This window comes from Pezoporus occidentalis, unplaced genomic scaffold, assembly GCF_034315485.1.
Source record: "Pezoporus occidentalis ecotype Australia unplaced genomic scaffold, CSIRO_AGI_Poc_V1 ctg370, whole genome shotgun sequence".
In the NCBI taxonomy this organism is placed as follows: domain Eukaryota; kingdom Metazoa; phylum Chordata; class Aves; order Psittaciformes; family Psittacidae; genus Pezoporus; species Pezoporus occidentalis.
In genome coordinates, this window is record NW_026915692.1 from 166,735 (window position 1) to 193,855 (window position 27,121).

A 27,121-nucleotide genomic window follows, 5' to 3' on the forward strand; every position below is an offset into this window, starting at 1 on the left:
CCCCGGCCCCTATCGCGACTGGCCCCTGTCGCGACCGGCCCCTATCGCGACCGGCCCACATAGCGACCAGCCACTATCGCGACCGGCCCCTATGGCGACCGGCCTACATAGCGACCGGCCCCTATCGCAACCGGCCCCTATCGCGACCGGCCCCTATCGCGACCAGCCCACATAGCGACCGGCCCACATCGCGACCGGCCACTATGGCGACCGGCCCACATAGCAACCGGCCCCCATCGCGACCGGCCACTATCGCGACCGGCCCACATAGCGACCAGCCACTATCGCGACCGGCCCCTATGGCGACCGGCCCCGGTCCCTATCGCGACCGGCCCAGATAGCGACCGGCCCCTATCGCGACCGGCCCACATAGCGACCGGCCCCCATCGCGACCGGCCACTATCGCGACCGGCCCCTATCGTGACCGGCCCCGGCCCCTATCGCGACCGGCCCCCATCGCGACCGGCCCCTATCGCGACCGGGCGCCTGCGCCTCCCGCACCGCGCACTATGGCGCCCCCTGCGGGCCGTCCGCAGCGCTCGGCACTCGCACTCCTTTCCCTGATTGGCCTCTTCCTTCTAGCCAATGAAAGAGGCGCCTTGCCGAGGAGGCGGACCCGGCAGTATATCACAGCCAATCGCGTTCCTCATCCCGGAACAGCCGGGAACCAATGAAAGCCGGCCTCGGGGTTGACAGCTGAGGGAGGCGCGGCCAATAGAGGCGGGCAGGAGGCGGCTCACAGCCAATGAGCGCGGAGGGAGGGGCTCAGGAGGCGGTCCGCAGCCAATGGGGAGCGCGGGGGGCGTGGCCCCGGCTTCCAGAGAGTTCGGAGACGGGAGCGGAGCGGCGGTGAGTGATGGCGGCCCCGGCCCGGTGCCCCCCGGTTCCCCCCCGGTTCCCCCCCGGTCCCCGCTCCGGTACCGGCGGACCCGGGGCAGCAGCGGCCGGGCCCGTCCCGGGGTCCTCGGGCGCTGTCAGCACCGCGGCCCGGCTGCCCCGACCCGACCCGGCCTGCGGCGGCCCCGGTGCTCTTGGGGAGGGAGGGAGGGAGGGAGGGGGGGAACCGGCCCCGTGTCCGCGCTCGGGGGTGCCCGGAGGGGGGGTCCCCGGTTCGGTTCCGTCCCATCCCATCCCGTGCGATGACCCCGTCCCGCAGCGGGGTGCGAGGGGGATGTGGCGGCTCTGTCCCCGCGCAGCTCGGCCGGGACCATGGTGAAGGAAACCGGTTACTACGACCTGCTGGGCGTGCGGCCCGCGGCCACGCTGGACGAGATCAAGCGGGCGTACCGGCGCCTGGCGCTGCGCTACCACCCCGACAAGAACCCGAGCGAGGGCGAGCGGGTGCGTGCGGCGCTTCCCCCCCCATCGCACCCCGTTTTGACCCCCATTTCCCCCTCATTTCATCCCATTCCCCCCACACTTTCCCCCCTTCTCACCCCATTTCTCACCCATCTCACCCCACTTTCCCTCCCATCTGAACCCATTCCTCTCCATCTCACCCCATTTCTCACCCATCTCACCCCACTTTCCCCGTCATCTCACCCCATTTCCCCCTCATCTCACCCCACTTTCTCCTCATCTCACCCCATTTCCCTCTTCTCACCCCGTTTCCCCCTCATCTCACCCCATTTCCCTCTCATCTCACCCCACTTTGCCCCATCTTACCCAACTTTCCCTCTCGTCTCACCCCATTTCCCCCATCTCGCCCCACTTTGCCCCATCTTACCCAACTTTCCCTCCCATCTGACCCCATTTCCCCATCTTGCCCCACTTTGCCCCATCTTACCCAACTTTCCCTCTCGTCTCACCCCATTTCCCCCATCTCGCCCCATTTCCCCCTTCTCGCCCCACTTTGCCCCATCTTACCCAAACTTGCCCCCTTTGCCCCCATCTTGCCCCACTTTGCCCCACTCCCTCTGCCCCCATCTTGCCCCACTTTGCCCCATCTTACCCAACTTCCCCTCCCATCTTGCCCCACTTTGCCCCCATCTTGCCCCACTTTGCCCCATCTTACCCAACTTTCCCTCCCATCTGACCCCATTTCCCCCATCTCACCCCACTTTCCCATCTCACCCCATTCCCCCCCACCTGACCCCCGTTTCCCCCCCAGTTCAAGCAGATCTCCCAAGCCTACGAGGTGCTCTCGGACACCCACAAACGGGCGCTCTACGACCGCGGCGGGGAGCGCGCCATGAAGGAAGGGGGCTTGGGCAGCCGCGGGGGCAGCGCCGGCTTCGGCTCCCCCATGGACATCTTCGACTTCTTCTTCGGAGGGGGGGTGCGGATGCGTGGCCGGGGCGACAGGAGAGGTACCAGCACCAGCGGGACCCCCTTTTGGGGAGGGGAGGGGGCAGCAGGAATGGGCTCCTTGGGCTGAGCCCGACGCCTCCCTCCTGAGCCCTTGATGACTTTCTCCCTCTGCCCCCTCTTCAAAGGGCCCTTCCCTGGCTTGGGCCCCGGCTTTCCCCCGCTGGCCCCGGGGCTTGGGGCTGACTCAGCCCCGGCGCTGCCCTGGGCTGCTTGGGGCAGGCTCAGGGCGTGCGGAGCCGCTCGGGTGACTCCTGGCGTGCTTTTGGCCTGGGTCACGGCGCGAGGGTGAGGCCGTGGCCATGCCCTGCTTGTGGCACGATTTAATAGCGGGGGCAATTAAAGGGAGGCTGTGGATGGGGAGGGTGCTGGGCGGGAGCCCCGCGTCCATCCCGGATCCCTTTGGAGGCGAAGGGATGCAGGGAAGCTCCGTGCCCCGTGGACCATGGGGGATGGAGGGAAGCTCCGTGCCCCACGGAGCACGGGGGATGGAGGGAAGCTCCGTGCCCCACGGAGCACGGGGGATGGAGGGAAGCTCCGTGCCCCACGGAGCACGGGGGATGCCCCACGGAGCACGGGGGATGGAGGGAAGCTCCGTGCCCCACGGAGCATGGGGGATGCAGGGAAGCTCCGTGCCCCACGGAGCACGGGGGATGGAGGGAAGCTCCGTGCCCCACGGAGCACGGGGGATGGAGGGAAGCTCCGTGCCCCACGGAGCACGGGGGATGGAGGGAAGCTCCGTGCCCTGTGGACCATGGGGGATGAAGGGAAGCTCCGTGCCCCACGGAGCACAGGGGATGGAGGGAAGCTCCGTGCCCCACGGAGCACGGGGGCTGGCCGGGATGGCTGAGCCCGGTTTCCGCGCAGGGAAGACCGTGGTGCACCAGCTCTCCGTGTCCCTGGAGGACCTCTACAACGGCACCACGAGGAAGCTGTCCTTGCAGAAGAACATCATCTGCAGGAAGTGTGGAGGTGAGCATTAGGGTACCCAGGGCAGTGTGGGGGGGTCCCCAGCACCGCAGCCCCCTCCTCACCCTTCCCCATCCCTCCCCGCAGGCTGTGGGGTGCGGGAGGGCGCCCAGAGGAGGTGCCCCAAGTGCCACGGCTCGGGCATGGAGGTGCGGATCCATCAGCTGGGGCCCAGCATGATCCAGCAGATCCAGACCGTGTGTTCCCAGTGCCAGGGCCAGGGCGAGTGGATCCGGCCTCGGGATTGCTGCCTCGCCTGCAACGGCCGCAAGGTGGTCAGGGAGAAGAAGATCCTCAGCGTCCACCTGGATAAAGGTGGGATGGGGCCATGGGGGGGGGACCCCCTTCCATGGGTTCCACCCCACCACTGAGCTCCTCTTCCCCGTCCCGCAGGCATGAAGGACGGGCAGAAGATCACGTTCCATGAGGAAGGGGACCAGGTGCCGGGGCTGGAGCCCGGGGACATCATCATTGTCCTGGACCAGAAGGAGCATCCCGTGTTCCGGCGCAGCGGCGACGACCTCATCGTGCGCAGGGAGATCAGCCTGGCCGATGCACTGTGCGGCTGCCGCCAGGTCATCCGCACCCTGGACAACAGGAGCCTGCTCCTGGCCTCCCAGCCAGGTGGGAATGGGGTCGGGATGCACTGGGACATCCCCGGGAGGGAGCTGGGATTGGGACCGGGATGCAGTGGAACAGCCCTGTGAGGGGACTGTGATTGGAGTGGGATGCAGTGGGACACCCTTGTGAGGAGGCTGGGATTGGGACCGGGATGCAGTGGAACAACCCTGTGAGGGAGCTGGGATTGGGACCGGGATGCAGTGGAACAACCCTGGGAGGGGACTGTGGTTGAGAATGGGATGCAGTGGGACACCCCTGCGAGGAGGCTGGGATTGGGACCGGGATGCAGTGGAACAACCCTGGGAGGGAGCTGAGATTGGGATGCATTGGAACACCCCTGGGAGGGAGCTGGGATTGGGACCGGGATGCACTGGGACACTCCTGATGCAATGGGACACCCTTGTGAGGAGGCTGGGGTTGGGAGCGGAATGCATTGGGACACCCCTGTGAGGAGGCTGGGGTTGGGATGCATTGGGACACCCCTGTGAGGAGGCTGGGGTTGGGATGCATTGGGACACCCCTGTGAGGGAGCTGGGATTGGGACTGGGGTGCACTGGGACACCCCTGTAAGGGAGCTGAGATTGGGACCGAGATGCACTGGGACACCCCTGTGAGGAGGCTGGGGTTGGGAACAGGATGCATTGGGACACTCCTGCAAGGGGGCTGTGATTGAGACTGGGATGCAGTGGGACACTCCTGCAAGGAGGCTGGGATTGGGATTGGGATGCACTGGGACACTCTTACAAGGGGGCTGTGATTGAGACTGGGATGCAGTGGGACACCCCTGCGAGGAGGCTGGGATTGGGATTGGGATGCACTGGGACCCTCCTGTGAGGAGGCTGAGATTGGGATCAGGATGCACTGGGACACTCTTACAAGGGGGCTGTGATTGAGACTGGGATGCAGTGGGACCCCCCTGTGAGGGAGCTGAGATTGGGATGCAGTGGGACACCCCTGCGAGGAGGCTGGGATTGGGATGCACTGGGACACCCATGGAAGAGGGCTGGGTTTGGGACTGGGATGCACTGGGACACCCCTGTGAGGCTGGGATGGGGATCAGGATGCACTGGGACACCCCTGGAAGGAAGCTGGGATCAGGATGCTCTGGGACCCCCCTGTGAGGTTGGGATGGGGATCAGGATGCTCTGGGACCCCCCTGTGAGGTTGGGATGGGGATCAGGATGCTCTGGGACCCCCCTGTGAGGCTTGGATGGGGATCAGGGTGCACTGGGACACCCCTGTGAGGCTGGGATGGGGATCAGGGTGCACTGGGACCCCCCTGGAAGGAAGCTGGGATCAGGATGCTCTGGGACCTCCCCTGTGAGGTTGGGATGGGGATCAGGGTGCACTGGGACCCCCCTGTGAGGTTGGGATGGGGATCAGGGTGCACTGGGAGGAGGGTGCACTGGGACCCCCCTGTGAGGCTGGGATGGGGATCAGGGTGCACTGGGACCCCCCTGTGAGGCTGGGATGGGGATCAGGGTGCACTGGGACCCCCCTGTGAGGCTGGGATGGGGATCAGGGTGCACTGGGACCCCCTGCGAGGGCGCTGTGGGGTGACCCCCCTCTCCCTCCCAGGGGACGTGATCCGGCCCGGAGACCTCAAGTGCGTCCCCAACGAGGGGATGCCGGTCTACAGGAGCCCCTTCCAGAAGGGGAAGCTCATCCTGCAGTTCCAGGTGAGGCTTCGGGGCCGGGGCCGCCCCACACATCCCTGCTCGTCCCCCCCCCCCCTCTCCAGTGCTCATCCCCCCCCTTTCCCATCCCATTCCCAGGTGAAGTTCCCGGATCCCGGCTGGCTCCCCCCCGAGCGCCTGCGCCAGCTCCAGGCCTTCTTCCCACCGCAGGAGGAGGTGATGGCCACGGAGGACACGGAGGAGGTGGAGCTCAGCGATTACCGGGACCAGGGGGGGCCGGGCCGCAGGCCCTTCCCCGGGGACCCCCCCCACGACGAGGACTTCGACGACGGGAGCCGCCAGCACGTCCAGTGCCAGACCTCGTAGCCGGGGCTTGGGGGCGCTATGGGGCAGGGAGGGGGCTCTGGGAGCCGTCACCTTCAGGGATGTACATAGCTCACCATTGGACAGCACTTCACCTCCCTTGCCCCCCGCCCCAAGCCCTTCCTCTATGGGGATGCCCATGGACAAGGGGGGGGGGGGGGACGGACCCTCACCCCCTCTGCCTCAGTTTCCCCATTGATGCTGGCGCAAAACCCCCCCTTGGGGGGGAGGACTTGAACTGCCCCGCTCAGCCCCACACTGCCCCACAGCGCCGTGGGGCCCGCACAGGGCCTTTGCTTTGCCCGTTTCTGTCCTTGCTGGAGCCTGGGAGCGATGGGGGGGGGGGGTGTTCGGGTCTCTTTGCACACAAAAAGGGGCTTTTGGGGGGGCCCCGTCCCTTTAATTTATTTTGTAGAGGAATTTTAAGCATTTTTTCTCTGTTGTCGTTGTCGGGGGGGGGTTGGGGGGGGGGAGGGGGCACACTTTGTACTTGGCATTAAAAGCAAATCCCGAGTGGAGCGGCTGCGTGGTGCCGGATCCCTGCGGCTTCCCCATGGATTCCCTGGCTCCGTGGCCGGGGCGTGCCTCAGTTTCCCTGCTGGGGAGCAGCAGGGGCTGGGCTGGGCCCCATAACCTGAGCTGCCCCCATCCCCTCCGCCCCACTGGGGACCCCGCTGTGGGGCAGAGCCAGGTACGGGACATACTGGGGGTGAAGTACGGGGGGGGCTGCAGCTGAACCCCCCCCCCCCCAGGTCCATACTGGAGCTTAGGGAAGGGTTTGGCTCCGATGTGGATGGAGGAGGAGAGCGGGAACAATGGTGGCCATTGGCCAGCTTGGGGGGGGGGTGGGGGGTGCCCCACAGCCCTCGGGGTGAACCCACACCCTGTGGGGGGGGTGGCAACGTTCCCCCCTCCACGTGTCCCCTCCCAGAGGTGACCGCACGTTATGGGGCTCATCACCCGCGTCCTGGGCTGCCCTGGGGGCACCCGCAGCAATGGGGTCACCCCACAGCAATGGGGTCACCACCAGTGGGTTTGCCCCCCCCCCCAAGCCAGTCTCTCTGCCCTTTGCCACCGGTGCCCTGTGACACCAGGGGTGCCCCTTCCCAAAGCTGGCACCTCCTAAGCCCATCACCAGGACCCCCATCCCCATGGATCATCCCTACCCCCCCCCAAACCAGGACCCCCCATTCCAGCCTGGAAAAGGGGGATGTTCCCCCTAAACCTGCCCAGCAAGTCCTGGGGGCATTCATAGCCCCATCCATGTCTCCATCCCCATCCGTATCCCATCCTCATCCATGTCCCATCCCCATCCATGTCCTATCCCCATCCATGTCTCCATCACCATCCGTATCCCATCCTCATCCATGTCCCATCCCCATCCATGTCCTATCCCCATCCATGTCTCATCTTCATCCATGTCCCATCCCCATCCATGTCCCATCCCCATCCATGTCCCCATCCATATCCTATCCCCATCCATGTCCCCATCCCATCCCTATCCATGTCCCATCCTCATCCATGTGCCCTCCTCATCCATGTCCCATCCTCATCCATGTGCCCTCCTCATCCATGTCCCATCCCTATCCATGTCCCCTCCTCATCCATGTCCCCATCCACGTCCCATCCCCATCCATGTCCCCTCCTCATCCATGTCCCATCCCCATCCGTGTCCTATCCCCATCCATGTCCCCATCCCCATCCATGTCCCCATCCCATCCCTATCCATGTCCCGTCCCCATCCCCGTCCCCGTCCCCATCCACCCCCCGGCACGCTCCCCCCCCGGTGGGGGCTGTGGGGGGGGGTTCCCCTCTGTGTCCCCCCCTGCGCATCCCCGCGGACCCCCCGCTGGCTCCAGCGATGGCCGCAGGGCTGGGGGGGATGTTCCAGCCCCCCCATCCCCATCGCCATCCCCATCCCCATCGCCATCCCCATCGCCATCCCCATCCCCATCCCTATCCCCATCGCCATCCCCATCGCCATCCCCATCCCCATCCCCATCGCCATCCCCATCGCCATCCCCATCCCCATCCCCATCCCCATCGCCATCGCCATCGCCATCGCCATCCCCATCCCCATCCCCATCCCCATCCCCATCCCCATCGCCATCCCCATCGCCATCCCCATCCCCATCCCCATCGCCACCCCCATCGCCACCCCCATCGCCATCCCCATCCCCATCCCCATCGCCATCCCCATCGCCATCGCCATCCCCATCCCCATCCCCATCCCCATCCCCATCGCCATCCCGATCGCCATCCCCATCCCCATCCCCATCCCCATCGCCATCCCCATCGCCATCCCCATCCCCATCCCCATCCCCATCCCCATCGCCATCCCCATCCCCATCCCCATCGCCATCCCCATCCCCATCCCCATCCCCATCCCCATCCCCATTGCCATCCCCATCCCCATCGCCATCCCCATCGCCATCCCCATCGCCATCCCCATCCCCATCCCCATCCCCATCCCCATCCCCATCCCTATCCCTGTTCCCATCCCAGTCTCCATCCCTGTTCCCATCCCCATCCCCATCCCCATCCCCATCCCCATCCCCATCCCCATCCCCATCCCCATCCCCATCCCCACCTTCATCCCCCCCAACCCCATCCCCATCCCCATCCCCATCCCCATCCCCATCCCCATCCCCATCCCAATCCCCATCGCCATCCCCATCCCCCTCCACATCCGCATCCATCGCCATCCCCATCGCCATCCCCATCCCCATCCCCATCCCCATCCCCATCCCCATCCCCATCGCCATCCCCATCCCCATCCCCATCCCCATCCCCATTGGAGCGCGGCCCCCCCCCCCGCCGCCTCCTCCCCTTCCCTCCCGGCGCATTCCCGGCCCCGGCCCCGCTTTGTCTCGCCCCTGAAAGCCGAGGGGCCCCCTCCCCACCCCGGGGGGCAGCCGGGGCCCCCCGCAGGTCACCGGGGCCGGCCGAGAGGCGCCGGGAGCACCGAAACCACTGAGCGGGGGGGGGGGGCGGCATTCCAGAGCATTCCCAAGCACCCCCTTGGCGCTGGGGTCTCCGTGACCCCCCCCCCCTTTCCCAGCTGGAATTCGGCTCCGCTGGGATGGGGACAGAGCAGGATGGGACCCCCATGGCCCCCCCCCACTTCCAGCTCTGGGTTCCCCCCCCCCGACACGAATCGGAGCCGTGCCTCGGGCCGCCAAGGAGAACGCGGATATTCCAATGGGGGGGAACATCCATTGTGGGATTGCGGGGGGGGGGGCTGGGTTTCCATTACCGGGGGGGCAGGTTTGGTGTTGGATCCAGGTCCATTGACACCCCCCCCCATGGTCCCGGTTGGATGCTGGGAAAGCCGGGACATGGTCCGGGAATGGTGACGCCGAGCGCCCACCTGGAGACACCGGAGCCTTCATCCTCCCCTCCTCCTCCTCCCCAGGGAAGGTGTAATTACAGCCTTCCTGCTGCTGGGGGCGGGGGAAGTGCCCCCCCCATCGCTGCCCCATGGCTGCCCCACCGCTGCCCCCTTGCTTCCCACGCTGGGATGTGCCAACGCGGCCACTGCCTTTGCCTGGGGGCCCTTGCGCAAGGATCGGGCGTGTGGCAGCAGGAGCGGGACATGGGGACATCGGGACACGGGGATGTTGGGATATGAGGACATCGGGACATGGGGACATCGGGATATGGGGATGTTGGGACAGGGGGATATTGGGATATGGGGACATCAGGACATGGGGATGTTGGGATATGGGGACATCGGGACATGGGGATGTTGGGATATGAGGACATCGGGACATGGGGATGTTGGGATATGGGGATATTGGGATATGGGGATATCGGGATATGGGTATATCAGGACATGGGGATATTGGGATATGGGGATATTGGGACACGGGGATATTGGGACATCAGTACATGGGGATATCAGGACATGGGGATATTGGGACATGGGGATATTGGGATATGGGGATATTGGGATATGGGGATATCAGGACATGGGGATGGGGCAAAGGATGTTTATTGGGCAGCAGAGGGAAGGGGCAGGGATGGTCCTGGGGGGTTTGGACCGGGGGGGGGGCCTGGCCCTGGTGCTCTGTGACCATGGAGCCACCGCCTGGAGCCACATCAGTGACAATAAATACTTGGGGGGGGGGGGGGCACAGGGGCTGTGTCCAAATCCAACACATCCAAGTGAACCAAAACTGCCTAAAATCAGCCCAAATCCCCCCCTCCACCCGGGTGCTTTGGCTGCAGTGAGACAAGGAGGCTTCTGAGGGGCCCCCATGGGAAGATGCACCCCCCGTGGCTATGGGGGGTGAAGGGGACATGGGGGGGGGGATATGGGGACACCGGTGCGGTGGCATCACTCCCGGACGTAGACCCTGGTGCAGACGACGTCGTCGGCCGTCATGGTCTGCAATGAGGAGCAGGTGATGGATGGGACCCCCCCCGACATACACAGAGAGCCCCAAAGGGAGTTTCCCATCATGCCCCGGGGCAGGGATGCTCACCAGGATGAGCTCCCCGTCGTTGGTCAGCTCCCTGGACCAGCCCGTCCGGGGCCCCTCGCCCCGGAGCAGCCGCTGCTCGCAAACCATTTTGTTCTCACTCGCCCACTTGGCCAAGCTCTGCACAGGGGACAATGTGGGGGGGACACCCCCGAGACACCCCCATAGCACCCCCACACAGGGTGCAACATCCGTCAGTGGGCTGGGAGGTGGGTGGGGAATGGGGATGGGGATGGGGAATGAGGATGGGGATGGGGACATGGATGGGACCTGGATGGGGATGGCAACATGGATGGGGATGTGAATGGGGAATGGGGATGGGGATGGGGAATGGGGATGGGGACACAGATGGAGCCTGGATGGGGATGGGGACACGGATGGGGATGTGATGGGGAATGGGGATGTGGATGGGGTCACAGATGGGGCCTGGATGGGGATGGGGACGCAAACGGGGATGGGGATGGGGAATGGGGACACAGATAGGGATGGCGACGTGGATTCGGAATGGGGATGTGGATGGGGTCACAGATAGGGCCTGGATGGGGATGGGGACGCAAACGGGGATGGGGATGGGGAATGGGGACACAGATGGGGATGGTGACATGGATGGGAATGTGATTGGGGAATGGGGGTGTGGATGAGGACACAAATGGGGCCTGGATGGGGATGGGGACACGGACAGGGATGGGAATGGGGACACAGATGGGGACCCGGATGGGGATGGGGACATGGACGGGGACATTTGCTCCTGCCCCCAACAGTGTCTGGGATACCCATGGAGGGGGGGCACAGGGAAGGGGGAGGAACCATCCCCCCGGACAAGAGGGAGCGCGGGGCTGCGTGTGCACGAACACGCGTGTGCATGCATGAACAGGGGGGCACTTGCACCAGGGTGCAGGCACGTGTGTGCAGATGCATGTATGTGCCCCCACGTGCAAGGCATGTGCACACATGATGCTAGCCCACCCATGCACGTGTTAGGAGCGCGCACACGAGCGCTCCTGCCCTGCCGCCACACACGTGTGCCATGCGTGTGGACGCGTGTGGACGCGTGTGGATGCGTGTGGATGCATGTGGATGCGTGTGGGCGCCGCACCTTGCAGGGCCGCCCGTCCACCGTCTGCTCCTCGAACTCCTGCCCGATGCTGAAGCTGATCTCCGTGGTCCGCACCGTGGTCCAGGTCTTGATGTAGAAGCTCTCCCCCTCCTGCCTGATCTCCACCGCGGGCTTGGAGGCCGCCGCCACCGCGATCTTCCTCAGCATCACGTTAACCCCTGCGGGCAATGGGGAGGGGGGAGACGTCCCCATTGATGGGGGGGGTCCTGGGGGGGCCTCAGGGGGACCCCGGCCCCGCAGAGCCGCATCTGGCTCGGCCACATCTGGCTCTCGTTACCTGGCTCCGGATGCGCCCCAGGGAAGGGATGAGGGTGATGGGATGGGGATGGGGGGGGGTGAAGGGGGTCCCCCGGGCAGGGGTGACGGCGGGGACACGGCCCCCGGTGACCCCGTGGGGGGAGCCCCCCCCAAAGAGCAGCTGCGGCTTTGTCCGCGCTGCCGCGGGCGCCTCATCCATCACTGCCCGCGCTGGGCCCCGCTCAGCCCCGACGGAGGGGCCCTCGGAGCGGGGCTCCCCCCGCACGGCCATGGGGGGGCAGCGGGATGGGGGGTCCCCATGGCCGGGACCGTGGGGATGCTGCTGCTGAGCGGGGCGGGGGGGTCTGACCCACACTTGGGGGTCCCCTCCGTGATGCTCAAGGGGAGAAGAAGGCACCCGAAGGAGCAAAGCCCGTTTATTGCGGGGGGGGTGCAGGCAGATGGGGGGCTCCGGAGCTCTGTCGTGTCCCCCCCACTCTCCTCCAGCCGCCTGCACCATGGGGGGCCCCGGAGCCCCCCTCCCCAGGCCCGCGGTGGGGCGGGAGGAGCCGCCGGTCGCAGATCGCTTTCCCTGCTGCGGTTCCCCCCGGTGGGGCTCGGGGGGGATGAGGAGGAACCGGGGGGGGGGGGGCGGGGGAATGAAACCCAAGAAAGTGATAATTATCCTGAAATATTCGCTCCGGATCCCCTAACCTGGAACAAATCCGGCTCCGGCTCCTGCGGCGGGGGGGGGGGGGGACGACCCTGCCCACAGCCCCGGGGCCCCCCGCTCCTCCCCCCCCTCCCCCCTCAGCCGTGGGGCCCCCCTCACAGTGTGGGGCAGGGGGGAGCCGACTTAGGATGGGGGCTCCGCACAGAGCGGGGTCCCCTTGGGTGCGATGGTGGGGATACGGAGGTGGGGGGTGCACCCCCCCGTGCCTCAGTTTCCCCGATGGGCTTTGGGTGGGAACAAGGGGGCCCCCCCCCAGCGCTGGAGGGGAGATGTGGGGCAGGACCCCCCGGGGCTCGCACTCACCCAGCGCCTTCAGGAGCTCCTCGAAGTTCTCCGAGCTTTTCATCCTCCAGGTCCCGGAGAAGTTCGGCATCGCGGGGCCGGGGCCGGGGCCGCGCGATGGGGGGGGGGGGGTACAAAGAGAGGGGGGGGGACCGGAACGGGGGCCACCGAGCGCGCACCGACGGCACCAGCGACCCCGCCGCGCTCCGGTCCCGGCGCCGCCCGTTTTATTGCCGGGCAGGTCCCGCCCGCTCCGCCCCCGGCCCCGGCCCCGGCCCCGGCCCCATGGGAGGGGGGCTCCGCGTTCACCTGCGGGGCTCCGCAATGGGAGGGACCCCCCCAAAGTGTCCGAGCCCCCTTAAAGTGACCGTGACCCCCCCAAAGTGTCCGAGCCCCCTTCAAGTGACCGTGAGCCCCCCAAAGTGTCCGAACCCCCCTTAAAGTGTCCGAACCCCCCCAAGTGCCCGAACCCCCCTTAAAGTGACCAGAACCCCCCTGAGTGTCTGCACCCCCACATTGCCCACATCCCCCCCCACCCCGCACCCCTCCAGTCTCAATGCACCCCTCTATAACCTCCATGCACCCCTCAATGGGGGGGGGGGGGGCACATGCAGGTGCCTGGCCCATGCGCGATGCAGTTTGGGGGGGGGGGATTTGGGGGTCCCGTGGGGCTGGCACCGGGATCATGGAGTTTGTGGCTCCAAGATGGAAGGAGCCAGATTCCTGCTGCTCTTTCGGGGTGAAGCCGCCCCCTCCCGGACCCACATTTCACCCCCCCATCCCCCCGAGCCCCCCACATTCCATGGGGTGGCGCCGCTGAGGAGCCGAGTCCTGGCTTGTCGCGAGTCCCTAATCCCCTGAAGAACAGGATTCCCAACAAAGAGCGGACAGATCCCGACCTACAGCGGCTGCTGCAGGGAATGGGGCTGGGAGAGGTGGGGGGCTCGGGGAGGGAGGCACCCCAAGGATGGGGGAGGGGGTGCCCCCCCGGGCCATGGATTTGGGGGAAAACCAGCTGGATTTGGAGAAGGGGGTGGAGGGGATGAGGTGGGAACCCCCCCCCGCCCCACATCTGGAAGGGATTCTGCTGGGAAGGGCGGATAAAGGCTTCGCCCCCCTCAAATTCCTTGGAAACCGCAGAAATCCCGAGGCAGAGCCCAAATGGGGGTCACCCCCCACCTGCCCCTCATAGGGGGGACCAGGGCCGGCGTCAATCGAGCTCCTCCGTGGGACAGGACCCCCCCAACCCCACTGCGTTGAACTGAGGGGCTCCGATGTGTGTGTGGGGGGGGTGGTGAATCCCCCCGTGCTCCCCCCCCCAAGCCCTCCAAATCCATCCCAGCTGCGGGGCTCCCTCGGGAACCGATCCCAACCGGACACCGGCAATGTGCCCCCGCCGTGGGGCTGGGGGGGACCCACACATGGACACCCCCCCCCTCCCCATGTGCCCCCAGGCGCCGGCTCCTCCTTGCCGAGGAGGCAACCGCTCCTTTAAGGCTCGGCCATTCCAAAGCCCGGTCGTAAACTCGGCTCCAATGGCTTCCAAAGGCAGCCCAGACACAAAGGCTCCGGCTCCCCATCCATGCTCTCACCTTCCCGGGGAGCCGGGGGCATTCCCACCCCTTCCCGGTGTGCACGCACATGGAGGCTTTGGGAAGGGGGAGCTGCCCCCCCAAAGCACCCCTCAGGATCCCATGGGATGCTTGGGATCGCTGCGTCCCCCCCCCAGTCCCACACGGATGCAGGAGGGATCCCCAAGCCTTGGGTCCAGCAGCCCATGGTTGAAGTAGGGAAAGGGGGTGACAATGGGGGGGTCCCCATGAGAACAGGGCTGCTGTCAAGGTGGAGGGGGGGGGAACTGCTCCTCCTTCACCCAGCAGCACAGAGCCTGGTGTGGGGCACCCCACTGCCCACTCCCCCCCACGGGTTGGGGGTCCCCTCATGGTCTCCAGCACCAAAGGCTCCTCAATCATTCCTGTTTAATTGGGATCGGGGCTGTAACGAGCTCAGTTCCAACCAGCCCCCACCCCGGGGGCAGCCCCACACCGGAAGGCAGCACCAAGGACGTGCTGGTGGCACTGGTGGCACTGGTGGCACCGGTCCCCCGTGCCCAGGCTCGTCCTGGTCCTTGTGCAATGAGGAAGATGGAACCCAAAGCTCCCGGAACCCTTGGGCGCTTCCTGCCCCTGGCAGAGGTAGTTGTGCAAGATGGGAAGGAGCCTGCCCTGGGCCCGATTCCCACACGGAATGGGGCTGTGGAGCAGGGAGAGCCCCCTCGGAGGCACCCAGACAGTGTTACCAGCACCTGCGGGGGGCACAGTCTGGCCCCAGCTCTGCCCCACATCGCTGGGGCGGATGGAGGATGTCACACCATGAGTGGCATGAGAAGGCACGTCAGGGCACAGGGACGCCGGTGCCCGGCTCCATGCTCCCACCCGTTGTCCATAGGGATGGATGGAATGGCACCAGGACCCCTCTTGGGGTGCAGGATGGACCTGGGGGGCGGGGGGGGCTCACTCCTGCTTGGGGGTCAGCAGGAGGTGTTGCTCCCATTCCACCTCCACCACCTTGTAGAGCTCCATGGTGGTCCGGGCGTCCTCCACCGAGGAGTGGCCGCTCTTCCCGACCTGTTGGGGACAGAGAGCAGGGGGGGGAGCACAGCTTGAGTCACTGCTCTGACACCAGCACCCCCAAAACCCATCACGGAAAGGGGTGGGATGAAGGCAGCTTAAAGCCACGGGCAGGGGCATCTTCCACTGGAGCAGGGTGCTCCGAGCCCCATCCAGCCTGGCCCTGAGCACAGCCCCAGCTTCCCTGAGGGATACCTGGATGTCCTTGTGCAGCAGCTCCTTGGCCAGGCGCTTCAGGGACACGGTGGCGTTCTCCGGGAAGCCGCCTTTCCGGTTCAACAACGGCATCTTGGACGTGTCCCGGGTGAGGGCCTGCGGGTGGAAGTACTTGAGCGCCTTGAAGTCGTTGTAGATGGCGTGGCCCACGACGAGCTTCCCGGCGAGGATGCGCAGGATCTGCGGGAGCAGGGTTGGGATCAATGAATGCAGCTTCACGCCATGGATGCGCTGCCGCCGCCCTCCACAGGGATGCGCTCCACGCAATCCTATGGATGCGCTACTGCTGCGCTCCACAGGGATGCGCTCCACGCAATCCTATGGATGCGCTACTGCTGCGCTCCGCAGGGATGCGCTCCACCCAATCCTATGGATGTGCTGCTGCTGCCCTCCGCAGGGATGCGCTCCACGCAATCCTATGGATGCTGCGCTCCACAGGGATGCGCTCCACGCAAAGCTATGGATGCGCTACTGCTGCGCTCCACAGGGATGCGCTCCATGCAATCCTATGGATGCGCTACTGCTGCGCTCCACAGGGATGCGCTCCACGCAAAGCTATGGATGCGCTACTGCTGCGCTCCGCAGGGATGCGCTCCACCCAATCCTATGGATGTGCTGCTGCTGCCCTCCGCAGGGATGCGCTCCACGCAATCCTATGGATGCTGCGCTCCACAGGGATGCGCTCCACGCAAAGCTATGGATGCGCTACTGCTGCGCTCCACAGGGATGCGCTCCATGCAATCCTATGGATGCGCTACTGCTGCGCTCCACAGGGATGCGCTCCACGCAAAGCTATGGATGTGCTGCTGCTGCGCTCCGCAGGGATGCGCTCCACGCAATCCTATGGATGTGCTGCTGCTGCCCTCCGCAGGGATGCGCTCCACGCAATGCTACGGATGTGCTGCTCCCTCCATAGGGATGCGCTCCTCACAATACTATGGATGCGCTGCTCCCTCCATAGGGATGCGCTCCGCGCAATGCTATGGACAGAGTCCACGCAGTGCTATGGCTGTGCTGCTGCCGTCCATAGGGATGTGCTCCACGCAGTGCTATGGATGCACTGTTCCCTCCATAGGGATGAGCTCCACACAGTGCTATGCATGTGCTCCATGCAGTGCTATGCATGTGCTGCATGCAGAGCTATGGATGCACTGCTCCCTCCATAGGGATGTGCTCCATGCAGTGCTATGGATGCTCACCACGCAGTGCTATGCATGTGCTCCATGCAGTGCTATGCATGTGCTGCATGCAGAGCTATGGATGCACTGCTCCCTCCAAAGGGATGTGCTCCATGCAGTGCTATGGATGAGCTCCACGCAGTGCTATGGATGTGCTCCACGCAGTGCTATGGATGTGCTCCACGCAGTGCTATGGATGAGCTCCATGCAGCGCTATGGATGCTCACCACGCAAGTGCTATGGATGTGCTCCACGCAGTGCTATGGATGTGCTCCACGCAGTGCTATGGATGAGCTCCACGCAGCGCTATGGATGTGCTCCACGCAGTGCTATGGAGGTGCTCCATGCAGTGCTATGGATGAGCTCCATGCAGCGCTATGGATGAGCTCCATGCAGTGCTATGCATGCTCACCACGCAGTGCTATGGATGAGCTCCATGCAGCGCTATGGATGCTCACCACGCAGTGCTATGGATGTGCTCCATGCAGTGCTATGGATGTGCTCCACGCAGTGCTATGGATGAGCTCCACGCAGTGCTATGGATGCTCACCACGCAGTGCTATGGATGTGCTCCATGCAGTGCTATGGATGAGCTCCATGCAGCGCTATGGATGTGCTCCATGCAGCGCTATGGATGCGCTCCACGCAGTGCTATGGATGTGCTCCACGCAGTGCTATGGATGAGCTCCATGCAGCGCTATGCATGCTCACCACGCAGTGCTATGGATGTGCTCCACGCAGTGCTATGCATGTGCTCCATGCAGCGCTATGGATGAGCTCCATGCAGCGCTATGCATGTGCTCCATGCAGAGCTATGGATGCTCACCACGCAGTGCTATGGATGAGCTCCATGCAGCGCTATGCATGCTCACCACGCAGTGCTATGCATGTGCTCCATGCAGCGCTATGGATGAACTCCATGCAGCGCTATGCATGCTCACCATGCAGTGCTATGGATGAGCTCCACGCAGTGCTATGCATGCTCACCACGCAGTGCTATGGATGAGCTCCATGCAGCGCTATGCATGCTCACCACACAGTGCTATGGATGTGCTCCATGCAGTGCTATGCATGCTCACCACGCAGTGCTATGGATGAGCTCCATGCAGCGCTATGGATGAGCTCCATGCAGCGCTATGCATGCTCACCACGCAGTGATAATGGATGCTCACCACGCAGCGCTATGGATGCTCACCACGCAGCGCTATGGATGAGCTCCATGCAGCGCTATGGATGCTCACCACGCAGTGCTATGGATGAGCTCCATGCAGCGCTATGCATGCTCACCACGCAGTGCTATGGATGCTCACCACGCAGTGCTATGCATGTGCTCCACGCAGCGCTATGCATGCTCACCACGCAGTGCTATGGATGAGCTCCATGCAGTGCTATGCATGCTCACCACGCAGTGCTATGGATAAGCTCCATGCAGCGCTATGCATGCTCACCACGCAGTGCTATGGATGAGCTCCATGCAGTGCTATGCATGCTCACCATGCAGCGCTATGCATGTGCTCCATGCAGCGCTATGGATGAGCTCCATGCAGCGCTATGCATGCTCACCACGCAGTGCTATGGATGAGCTCCACGCAGTGCTATGGATGCTCACCACGCAGTCCTATGGATGTGCTCCATGCAGCGCTATGGATGAGCTCCATGCAGCGCTATGCATGCTCACCACGCAGTGCTATGGATGAGCTCCATGCAGCGCTATGCATGCTCACCACGCAGTGCTATGGATGAGCTCCATGCAGTGCTATGCATGCTCACCATGCAGCGCTATGCATGTGCTCCATGCAGTGCTACGGATGTGCTCCACGCAGTGCTATGGATGCACTGCTCCCTCCAAAGGGATGTGCTCCATGCAGCGCTATGGATGAACTCCATGCAGCGCTATGCATGCTCACCACGCAGTGCTATGGATGTGCTCCATGCAGCGCTGTCCCCCCCCGCCCCGGTGCCAGCCCCTCCCGCCGCCCGCCGCCGTTTCCGCACCTCTTTCCTGGCCGCCACGAACGGGACGGCGCGGGCCATGTGGTGCCGGCGGATCCCGCTCCAGCGGGTGCGGAAGTCCACGACGGGCGCCGCGGGCCGCACGTAGCGGTCGTAGAGCACGGCCCCGCCGTAGCCCACGATGCTGCAGCGGGCCAGGGCGCTGTGCCGCCCGCCGGGCCCCGTGCCCACCATCTCGCAGTCGATGGCCACCACCGCCGCCTCCGCCGCGCCGCCGGGGGGCGCTGCGGGCTCCGGGGAGCCGCTCCCGCCGGGGTCGGAGCTGGGCGAGGCGCGGGCGGGCTCCGGTTCGCGGCTCGGGCCCCGCCGCCGCTCCGCGCGCCGCCGCCGCAGGAAGCGCCGGTGCTTCCGGTTGCCGCGCGGGGCCGCGCGGGGCCGCGCCGGGGGCGCCGCGTGCACGTTGAGGATCAGCTCCGACATCGCGGGACGGGGCCCGGCCCCCCCCCGGTACCGGCGGCACCGGAAGGAGGCGGGGTAACGGCGCGGCGGAAGTGACGCGGTATCGCTGCGCGGCGGGAGCGCGGCTGGAGCGCGGCGGTGAGTGGGGCGCGGCGGCTGAGCGCGGCGGTGACGTCTCGGGTGACGTCACGGCGTTGACCAGACCGGGGGGGGGGATGCCCGGTGATGACGTCACGGCCACGGGAAGATGGGGGAATGGCACGGTCTGGTTACGTCACAGCGAGGGAGCCGCATTCCCAGTGACGTCACTGCCCGGTTATGTCATGGGCCTGCCTTAGCTCACAGCCGGGGGAGGGGGGATGACGTCAGAGCCCTAGTGGTGACGTCAGAGTCCCGGGAAACACCCCGGGGTGACATCACAGCCACATGGGTGACATCACAGCTCCAAGGGGACACCACCCCCCCCGCATGACATCACAGCCACAGGGGAACCCCCAGGATGATGTCATAGCCCCAGGATGACATCACACGCCCAGGATGATGTAACACCACATGATGACGTCACACCCCCGGATGACGTCACACACACACTCCTCCCGCCAGGGCTCCACCATGGCCGCCTCCCCCCGCGGGACCCTGCAGTGGGAGCAGCAGCGAGCGGCCGACATCGTCCGGCTCCTGTCCCTGTACCGGCCCCTGCTCGACGCCTGCGTCATCGTGAGTGACCCCCCCCTGCGCATCCCATGTACCCCATGTACCCCCATACACATCCCATGTACCCCATGTACCCCCATATCCCCCCATGTACCCCATGTACCCCCATATCCCCCCATGTACCCCCATACACATCCCATGTACCCCATGTACCCCCATACACATCCCATGTAACCCATGTACCCCCATACCCATCCCATGTACCCCCATATCCCCCCATGTACCCCCATACCCATCCCATGTACCCCCGTACCCATCCCATGTACCCCCATATCCCCCCATGTACCCCCATACACATCCCATGTAACCCATGTACCCCCATACACATCCCATGTACCCCATGTACCCCCATACCCATCCCATTCCCTCCATACACATCCCATACCCCCCATACCCATCCCATACCCCCCTTACACATCCTATATCCCCCCATATCCATCCCATATCCCCCCCATACCCATCCCATACCCCCTTACCCACATCCCTACCCCATACCCCCCACATCCCCCCATATCCCCCCATACCCCCCATACCCCCTATACCCCCCATACCCCCCTATACCCCCCACACCCCCCATACCCCCCATACCCATTCCATATCCCCCATTCTCCCCATATCCCCCCCTCTTTTCCCACTGCCCCCTCTCCTGCAGGATTTCTTCGCCGAGGGGCTGTGGGCGCAGCTCCCCCCTCCGTGGCAAACAGCTCTGGGCTCCGCCGCCCCCCCCCATCTCGCCCGCCTCCTGGGGGGCCCGGAGCCGGGGGGCCCGGGGCCGCTCTGGCCCCTCTCCCTCTTGGCCTTCGCCGCCGCCGCCCGGGCCCTCTCCTTCCCGCGGGGCCCCCCCGGTGCCGCCCCGCGCCCCCCGTGCCAGAGCCGCCGCCTGCACCCGCTGCTCCGCCGCCACGTCAAGCCCAAGAAGCAGCACGAGATCCGGCGCCTGGGCACGGTGAGGACCCCCCCCCCCCCAAAACCTGCACCGTGACCCCCCCAAACCCCCCCCTCCATCACCCTCCTGTGCCCACAGCTCCTGCAGCGCCTCAGCCAGGCCACCGGCTGCACGCGCGTGGTGGACGTCGGAGCGGGGCAGGTAGGAACGGGGGTGTGGGGGGGCTCCGTTGTGTCCCCATTGTCTGAGTGTGCCCCCCCCCCCATCCCTTCCCCAGGGCCACCTCTCCCGGTTCCTGGCCTTCGGCCTCGGGCTCTCGGTGACGGCGGTGGAAGGCGACGGCCGCTTGGCCGGTGCCGCCGAGCGCTTCGACTGGGAGCTGCTGCGGGAGCTGCACAAAGCGGGGGGGGCCGCCCCCCCCCCCCGGCGCCGCGGCCCCCCCCAGCCCCGCTCCGCGCTCACCCCCCGGGGTCCCCAGCACATCCCGGGCCGCTTGGACCCGGCGCTGCCCTGGGGGGAGTTCCTGTTACCCCCGGACCCCCCCGCTCCCGCTGCCCGCAACCCCTTGGGGGGCCCGGGGGGGGCCGCGGACGGGGCGCGGGTGCTGGTAACGGGGCTCCACGCCTGCGGGGACCTGAGCCCGGCGCTGCTGCGCCACTTCGCCCGCAGCCCCTCGGTGGCCGCCGTGGCCTCCGTCGGCTGCTGCTACATGAAGCTCTCGACCCCCCCCGGGTACCCGCTCAGCGCCTGGGTCTCGGCCTTACCGGGCCATGAGCTCTCGTACCGGGCGCGGGAGAGCGCCTGCCACGCGCTGGAGCAGTACCGGGGCCGCCTGGCGGGGGGGGGCAGCCCCCGCCTCAGGGCTCATTGCTACCGGGCTGTGCTCGAGACCCTCATCCGGGGGGCCCGGCCCGGCCTCCGGCGCCCGGGGGTGCAGACGGTGAAGAAGGCGCATGCCCTCAGCTTCCCGCAGTGAGTACGGGGGGGGAACCCCCTCGGGGTGCTCCCCAGTGAGGTCTTGGGGGGGGGAACACACACTAATAGGGGTCCCCAGTGAGGTCCTGGGGGGGGACACGCACTAATAAGGGTCCCCAGTGAGTTTGGGGTGGGGGGACACTAATAAGGGTCCCCAGTGAGGTCTTGGGTGGGGACACACACTAATAAGGATCCCCAGTGAGTTTGGGGTGGGGGGACACACAAATAAGGATCCCCAGTGAGGTCTTGGGGACACACACACACTAATAAGGGTCCCCACTGAGGTTTGGGGTGGGGGGACACTAATAAGGATCCTCAGTGAGGTCTTGGGGACACACACACACTAATAAGGGTGGGGACACACACACCCATTGAGTTTGGGGTGGGGGGACACCAATAAGGATCCCCAGTGAGGTCTTGGGGACACACACACACTAATAAGGGTCCCCATTGAGTTTGGGGTGGGGGGACACCAATAAGGATCCCCAGTGAGGTCTTGGGGGGACACACACACTAATAAGGGTCCCCACTGAGGTTTGGGGGAGGGACACACAAATAAGGGTGCCCAGTGGGGTTTGGGGGGGGAGCCCCACCAGTGTCCCCCAGTGACTTTGGGTTGTGGGGGCAGCCCCTCAGTGAGTTCGGGGTTGGTGGGACCCCCTTCAGTCCATTCTCCCGCCCTCATTGTGTGTGTTGTGTACCCCCCCCCCCAGATACGCCCGTCTGGGGCTGCCCCGTGTGGGGCTGGATCCTGCCTCTATCCCGCTGGATTCGGACGCCGTCGGGACCATGCTGGAGCAGCAGCACAAGGTCGTGGCCTTCTTCAGCCTCACGCTGCTGCTGGCGCCGCTGGTGGAGACCCTCATCCTCCTGGACCGGCTGCTCTACCTGCGCGAGCGCGGTGGGTGCCTGGCGCTGGCACTGGGGGGACGGTGACACCGGCACCGGTGCCATCACTGAGCCCCCCCGTGTCCCCACAGGCTTCCACTGCGCCCTCGTGCCCCTCTTCGACCCCCGGTTCTCCCCCCGGAACCTGGTGCTGGTGGCTGCGCGCTGTCCCCTGGGCACGGTGCTCACAGGGCTGGAGGAGGAGGATGGCAGCGAGGATGAAGCTGAGTCCCCCCCAGAGGAACAGAGCCCCCTGGCACAATAAACCCCCCATGGGGCAGAGTGAGAGGTCTTTATTGCTTGGAGGGGGGGTGTCCAGTGCCCCCCACTTAGTACCAGTAGGATTTCTTAGCCCTGCGCGTCTCCACTATGTCCATTGCATCCATGATCTCCTCCTCGAAGGTCTTCAGGGACGGCACGTATGTCTTCTGCATCGCATCCTCCACCGACGTGTCCTTTGGGCCATCTGCGTGCAAAGGGACAGCGTTGACCCCCCCCATGCTCTGTGTGTGTGTCCCCTCCCATCTCGTTGTCCCCACGCACCGATCCACTGCTCGGGGACGATGCCATCGCGGCGCGGCTGCAGCGGCACGGGGATGATGCGGCCGCTGCGCAGGGACACGCGGACGCGCTCGCCCTCCTCCGTGTAACGCCACTGCACCTCCGTGGGCTTCCTGGCACCAAGGAGCAGCTTCAATACGGGGGGGGTCACAACAGCATCCCCCCCCCCCATCACCACCAGTGCCCGTTACCGGTCCTCAGGGTCCACCAGCGTGATCTGGCTGAGCAGCAGCGGCGCCTCGCTCGCGATGTAGGTGCCGCCGATGTAGCGGTAGTGCTGCCATGGCGATGGGGATGGGGGGGTCACCATCGGCACCCCCAGCCTGTGCCCGTCCCGTCCGCCCCCCAAGCACCCAGCTCCATCCTCACCGTGTTCAGCCCCTCCACCACCACCCAGTTGCGGGCGCGCACGACCTGGGTGACCATCGCCTGCTTCCCCGCGTCCTTCCCGCTCAGCACCTGCACCTGCGGCAGGGGGAGAACCGGGGCTCAACGGGCACGGCCCCGTTAGCGGGGATGGGGAAGGGGGCAGTACGGAGGGGGCCGTGCTCTCACCGTGTCCCCCTGGAACACCTTCCACTCCTCGCTGTCGATGGGCTCCACCAGGACCCTGCGGCGCCGCTGCCCCGGCGGGTTCCGGCGCCGCGCGGCCGCCGTGTCCGGGGGCCACGTCCCGTGCCGGTAACCGGGGGGGAGCCGCGCCGCTGCCAGCACGGCCGAGAGGCGCATGGCTGGGGGGGGGTAACGCTGAGACCCCCATGGGGCACACGGAACTCCCATGGGGCACACGGAGCCCCCCCATGGGGCACACGGAGTCCCCATGGGGCACAAGGAACCCCCATGGGGCACAAGGAACCCCCATGGGGCACACGGAGCCCCCCCATGGGGCACAAGGAACCCCCATGGGGCACACGGAGTCCCCATGGGGCACTCGGAGCTCCCCCATGGGGCACACGGAACCCCCATGGGGCACACGGAGCCCTCCCATGGGGCACACGGAGCCCCCCCATGGGGCACACGGAACCCCCATGGGGCACACGGAGCCCCCCCATGGGGCACTCGGAGCTCCCCCATGGGGCTGTGACACGGGGGGGACACCCCGGATCCCCCATAGATGCCCACCCCCCAAAAGGCACCCCCTGAACGTGGAGACCCCCATAGGGCCCCCTATAGAGCCTCCAGTGCCAAGGGGACCCCCATAGGCCCCCGGGGCCCCCCGGTACCGCGACTCCCGCCCTCACCTCCGGTTCCAGCGCCCTCCGGTCCACGAGGGGGGCGTGGCCTGGCGCGGTGCACGCCGGGAGGCGTAGTCCCGCGAGGGGCAGCGGCGGCGCGGTGCATGCTGGGAGTTGTAGTCCCTCGTACACCCACGCACACTCGGCGCCTGCGCAGTGCTTCGCGGCGTGGTGCACTCTGGGAGTTGTAGTCCTTCACCCGCCCCTCTCCTGCGCGGAGCATTGCGGCCGCGGTGCACGCTGGGAGTTGTAGTCCACCCCCTCCCACCGGTGTCCGCGCCCGGGCCTGGGCCCTTTCTGGAGGCCGCTCTCCCTCTCCGCCGCCCCGCGGGGCTCCACACGCGAGGCCGGGGCTCGCCCGCGGCCCTCCCGGGGGCCGCTGGGAGCTGTAGTCCCGGCCGCGGCTCCATTTTCTCCCCGGCCCGCGGGGAGCGGCGCAAAGGAGCCGCGAGGCCCGGCGGAAGCGCTTTAAAAAGGCAGGAATCGCTTTTATTGTCCCGGAGCCGCTCAGCCCCCGGGGCTCGCTGCGGGGAGCATGCACGGGAGCGGGGCCCACGCCCGCCTCTCGCCTCCTTCCGGCCTCGCGCTCGGCTCCTGGGCTCCTTCTCCTCTGGCCACGACGAGCAGCACCCAAGGGAGCACAATGGGGCCGGGCCCGACCCCGCTACAGGCTGCAATGGGGACACAGACACAGGGCAGCGCTCAGGGCGTGCGGGCTCCATCACTGCCAATGGGACCCTGTGGGACCCCCCTATGAGCTGCAATGGGGACACAGACACAGGGCAGCGCTCAGGGTGCGCCGGCTCCATCACTGCCAATGGGACCCTGTGGGACCCCGCTATGGGCTGCAGTGGGGACACAGACACAGGGCAGCGCTCAGGGCATGCAGGCTCCATTGCTCCCAATGGAACCTCGCTATGGGCTGCAATGGGGACACAGACACAGGGCAGCGCTTCAGGGTGCACTGACTCCATCGCTCCCAACAGAGCCCCTGGGTGCGCTCTCACCTCTCCTCGTGGTCTCTGAGCTCCTCCGGACCCATCCCCGTGGCCTCCGGCGCGGCCCCGGCGCTGTTCTTGTCCCCATCGCCCGCGTTCACCTTCGCCGCCTCCTCCTCGGGGGGCTCCTCGTTGGCTTTGGGGCCCTCCTGCCCCTCCGCTTCCTTGGGGCGCTTGGGGGAGTTCTGGGCACGGAGAAGCGAGGCTCAGCCCGGCCTGGACCCCCGGACCCCCCCCTCCCATTGCCTGCGGTGCCGTTCCCGGTGTCCTCCTCCTACCTGGGCAGCGTCGTCCGCCCGGCGCTTGGCCCCGGCCCTCTCGGCGCGCTCCCTGGCCTGCTCGTCGATCACCAGCTGCCCCTCCTCGTCGCTGCTGCCCTCGGCGCTGCCTTTCTTGGCCCCATCGCCCTCCGGCTCCCGCGCGCCCGCCTCGGAGCAGGTCTGCTTCTGGGTGGGCTGCAGGGAATCGCATAGGGATTGCAGAGGGAATCGTATAGGGAATCGTATAGGGATTGTATAGGGAAACGTATAGGGATTGCAGAGGGAAACGCATAGGGAATCATATAGGGATTGCATAGGGAAACGTATAGGGATTGCATAGGGAAACGTATAAGGATTGCATAGGCAAACGTATAGGGATTGCATAGGGAAATGTATAAGGATTGCATAGGGAAACGTATAGGGATTGTATAGGGAAACATATAGGGATTGCATAGGGAAACGTATAGGGATTGCATAGGGAAACGTGTAGGGATTGCATAGGGAACCGCAGAGGGAATCGTATAGGGATTGCTTGGGAATTGCATAGGGATCGTATAGGGAATCACACAAGGAATCACATAGGGAATCATATAGGGAATCGCATAGGGATCACATAGGGAATTGCATAGGGAATCACACAGGGAATTGCATAGGGATCGCGTAGGGAATCATACAGAATCACATAGGGATTGTGTAGGGAATCACACAGGGAATCCCACAGGAATGGCGCACATGGAATGGCCCTCCAGGCACCACTGACCTGATAGCCGGAGGCTTTCACTGTGGGGTTGTTCTCGATCTCCCAGAGGCCCTCGCTGAAGCCTTTCCTCTTGTTGGGTTTCCCAAACTTCTCCTTGCATTCCTCATAGGGGAAGAGGTCTTTGGGCCCCAGGAACGCCCTGCTTGGGATGCAGGGAGCAGTCAGGGATGGATCCTGCCTCGCCCCATGCCCATAGGGTAGCACTGCCCCCCCCGGCCCCACTCACGTCTCGTGGGTCCCGAAGAAGAACACTTGGTATTTGTTGGAGGAGGATTTGACTGCAGCTTCCGGCATCTCGTCAATCTGGGGGATGCAGGCAATGGGATGAGCATCGGGAACACCCGGGTACCGCATCCAACTGCACACAGCTCGGGAGAGCAGCAGCAGCCGCCTTTGGGAATCACCCTTCTCCCACCCCATGGGCGGCCGCTCTAAGCTCTTGTCTGGCTCAGGTGGATCCAGGCAGGAGCCATCGCTTCCATTGGGATCGGAGGGGGGGGATAAAGAGGAGGTGTTGGGGCTCTCAGTGCTGCCCCCCCCCCCCCGACGCTGCTGTGATCCTAGTGCTGTTGGGTGCCACTTCCCTGAACACGAAAATTCCCGAGGTGCCAAATGGGAATAGAGCGAAAGCGACTCCGGTGGCTTTAAATAGCAGCTA

The 27,121-nt window shown here is 65.6% G+C and overlaps 6 protein-coding genes across 7 annotated transcripts; 2 read left to right on the top strand and 4 right to left on the bottom strand.

Moving 5' to 3' along the window:
* Positions 1 to 745: 745 nt before the first annotated feature.
* On the top strand, positions 746 to 5,950 carry LOC134170341 (dnaJ homolog subfamily A member 1-like). The gene is made up of 8 exons (XM_062631659.1): positions 746 to 849; positions 1,197 to 1,341; positions 2,111 to 2,309; positions 3,175 to 3,279; positions 3,364 to 3,591; positions 3,670 to 3,900; positions 5,476 to 5,576; positions 5,673 to 5,950. The coding sequence occupies exons 1-8, from the start codon at positions 746 to 748 to the stop codon at positions 5,898 to 5,900; spliced, it is 1,341 nt and encodes a 446-aa protein (XP_062487643.1). The 3' UTR covers positions 5,901 to 5,950.
* A 4,194-nt stretch (positions 5,951 to 10,144) lies between these two features.
* On the bottom strand, positions 10,145 to 12,879 carry CRABP2 (cellular retinoic acid binding protein 2). The gene is made up of 4 exons (XM_062631666.1): positions 12,772 to 12,879; positions 11,478 to 11,656; positions 10,385 to 10,501; positions 10,145 to 10,287 (listed from the first exon to the last, which is right to left on the bottom strand). The coding sequence occupies exons 1-4, from the start codon at positions 12,839 to 12,841 to the stop codon at positions 10,237 to 10,239; spliced, it is 417 nt and encodes a 138-aa protein (XP_062487650.1). The 5' UTR covers positions 12,842 to 12,879; the 3' UTR covers positions 10,145 to 10,236.
* A 1,884-nt stretch (positions 12,880 to 14,763) lies between these two features.
* On the bottom strand, positions 14,764 to 19,245 carry ISG20L2 (interferon stimulated exonuclease gene 20 like 2). Its single transcript, XM_062631664.1, has 3 exons — positions 18,770 to 19,245; positions 15,576 to 15,776; positions 14,764 to 15,377 (listed from the first exon to the last, which is right to left on the bottom strand). The coding sequence occupies exons 1-3, from the start codon at positions 19,205 to 19,207 to the stop codon at positions 15,264 to 15,266; spliced, it is 753 nt and encodes a 250-aa protein (XP_062487648.1). The 5' UTR covers positions 19,208 to 19,245; the 3' UTR covers positions 14,764 to 15,263.
* Positions 19,226 to 22,914, top strand: METTL25B (methyltransferase like 25B). Of its 2 annotated transcripts, XM_062631660.1 has the most exons (7): positions 19,226 to 19,324; positions 19,790 to 19,903; positions 20,553 to 20,846; positions 20,925 to 20,987; positions 21,064 to 21,758; positions 22,475 to 22,662; positions 22,742 to 22,914. In XM_062631660.1, exons 2-7 carry the CDS (start codon positions 19,799 to 19,801, stop codon positions 22,912 to 22,914), a joined length of 1,518 nt encoding a protein of 505 aa, XP_062487644.1. In that variant the 5' UTR covers positions 19,226 to 19,324; positions 19,790 to 19,798. The 2 variants fall into 2 exon arrangements, with proteins under 2 accessions (XP_062487644.1, XP_062487646.1); XM_062631662.1 differs by lacking the exon at positions 20,925 to 20,987.
* Positions 22,915 to 22,927: 13 nt separating this feature from the next.
* Positions 22,928 to 25,868, bottom strand: MRPL24 (mitochondrial ribosomal protein L24). The gene is made up of 6 exons (XM_062631665.1): positions 25,851 to 25,868; positions 23,766 to 23,941; positions 23,580 to 23,675; positions 23,402 to 23,487; positions 23,193 to 23,323; positions 22,928 to 23,115 (listed from the first exon to the last, which is right to left on the bottom strand). Exons 2-6 carry the CDS (start codon positions 23,937 to 23,939, stop codon positions 22,979 to 22,981), a joined length of 624 nt encoding a protein of 207 aa, XP_062487649.1. The 5' UTR covers positions 23,940 to 23,941; positions 25,851 to 25,868; the 3' UTR covers positions 22,928 to 22,978.
* Positions 24,913 to 26,841, bottom strand: HDGF (heparin binding growth factor). The gene is made up of 5 exons (XM_062631663.1): positions 26,690 to 26,841; positions 26,464 to 26,602; positions 25,722 to 25,898; positions 25,453 to 25,628; positions 24,913 to 25,116 (listed from the first exon to the last, which is right to left on the bottom strand). Exons 1-5 carry the CDS (start codon positions 26,815 to 26,817, stop codon positions 25,110 to 25,112), a joined length of 627 nt encoding a protein of 208 aa, XP_062487647.1. The 5' UTR covers positions 26,818 to 26,841; the 3' UTR covers positions 24,913 to 25,109.
* Positions 26,842 to 27,121: the final 280 nt, after the last annotated feature.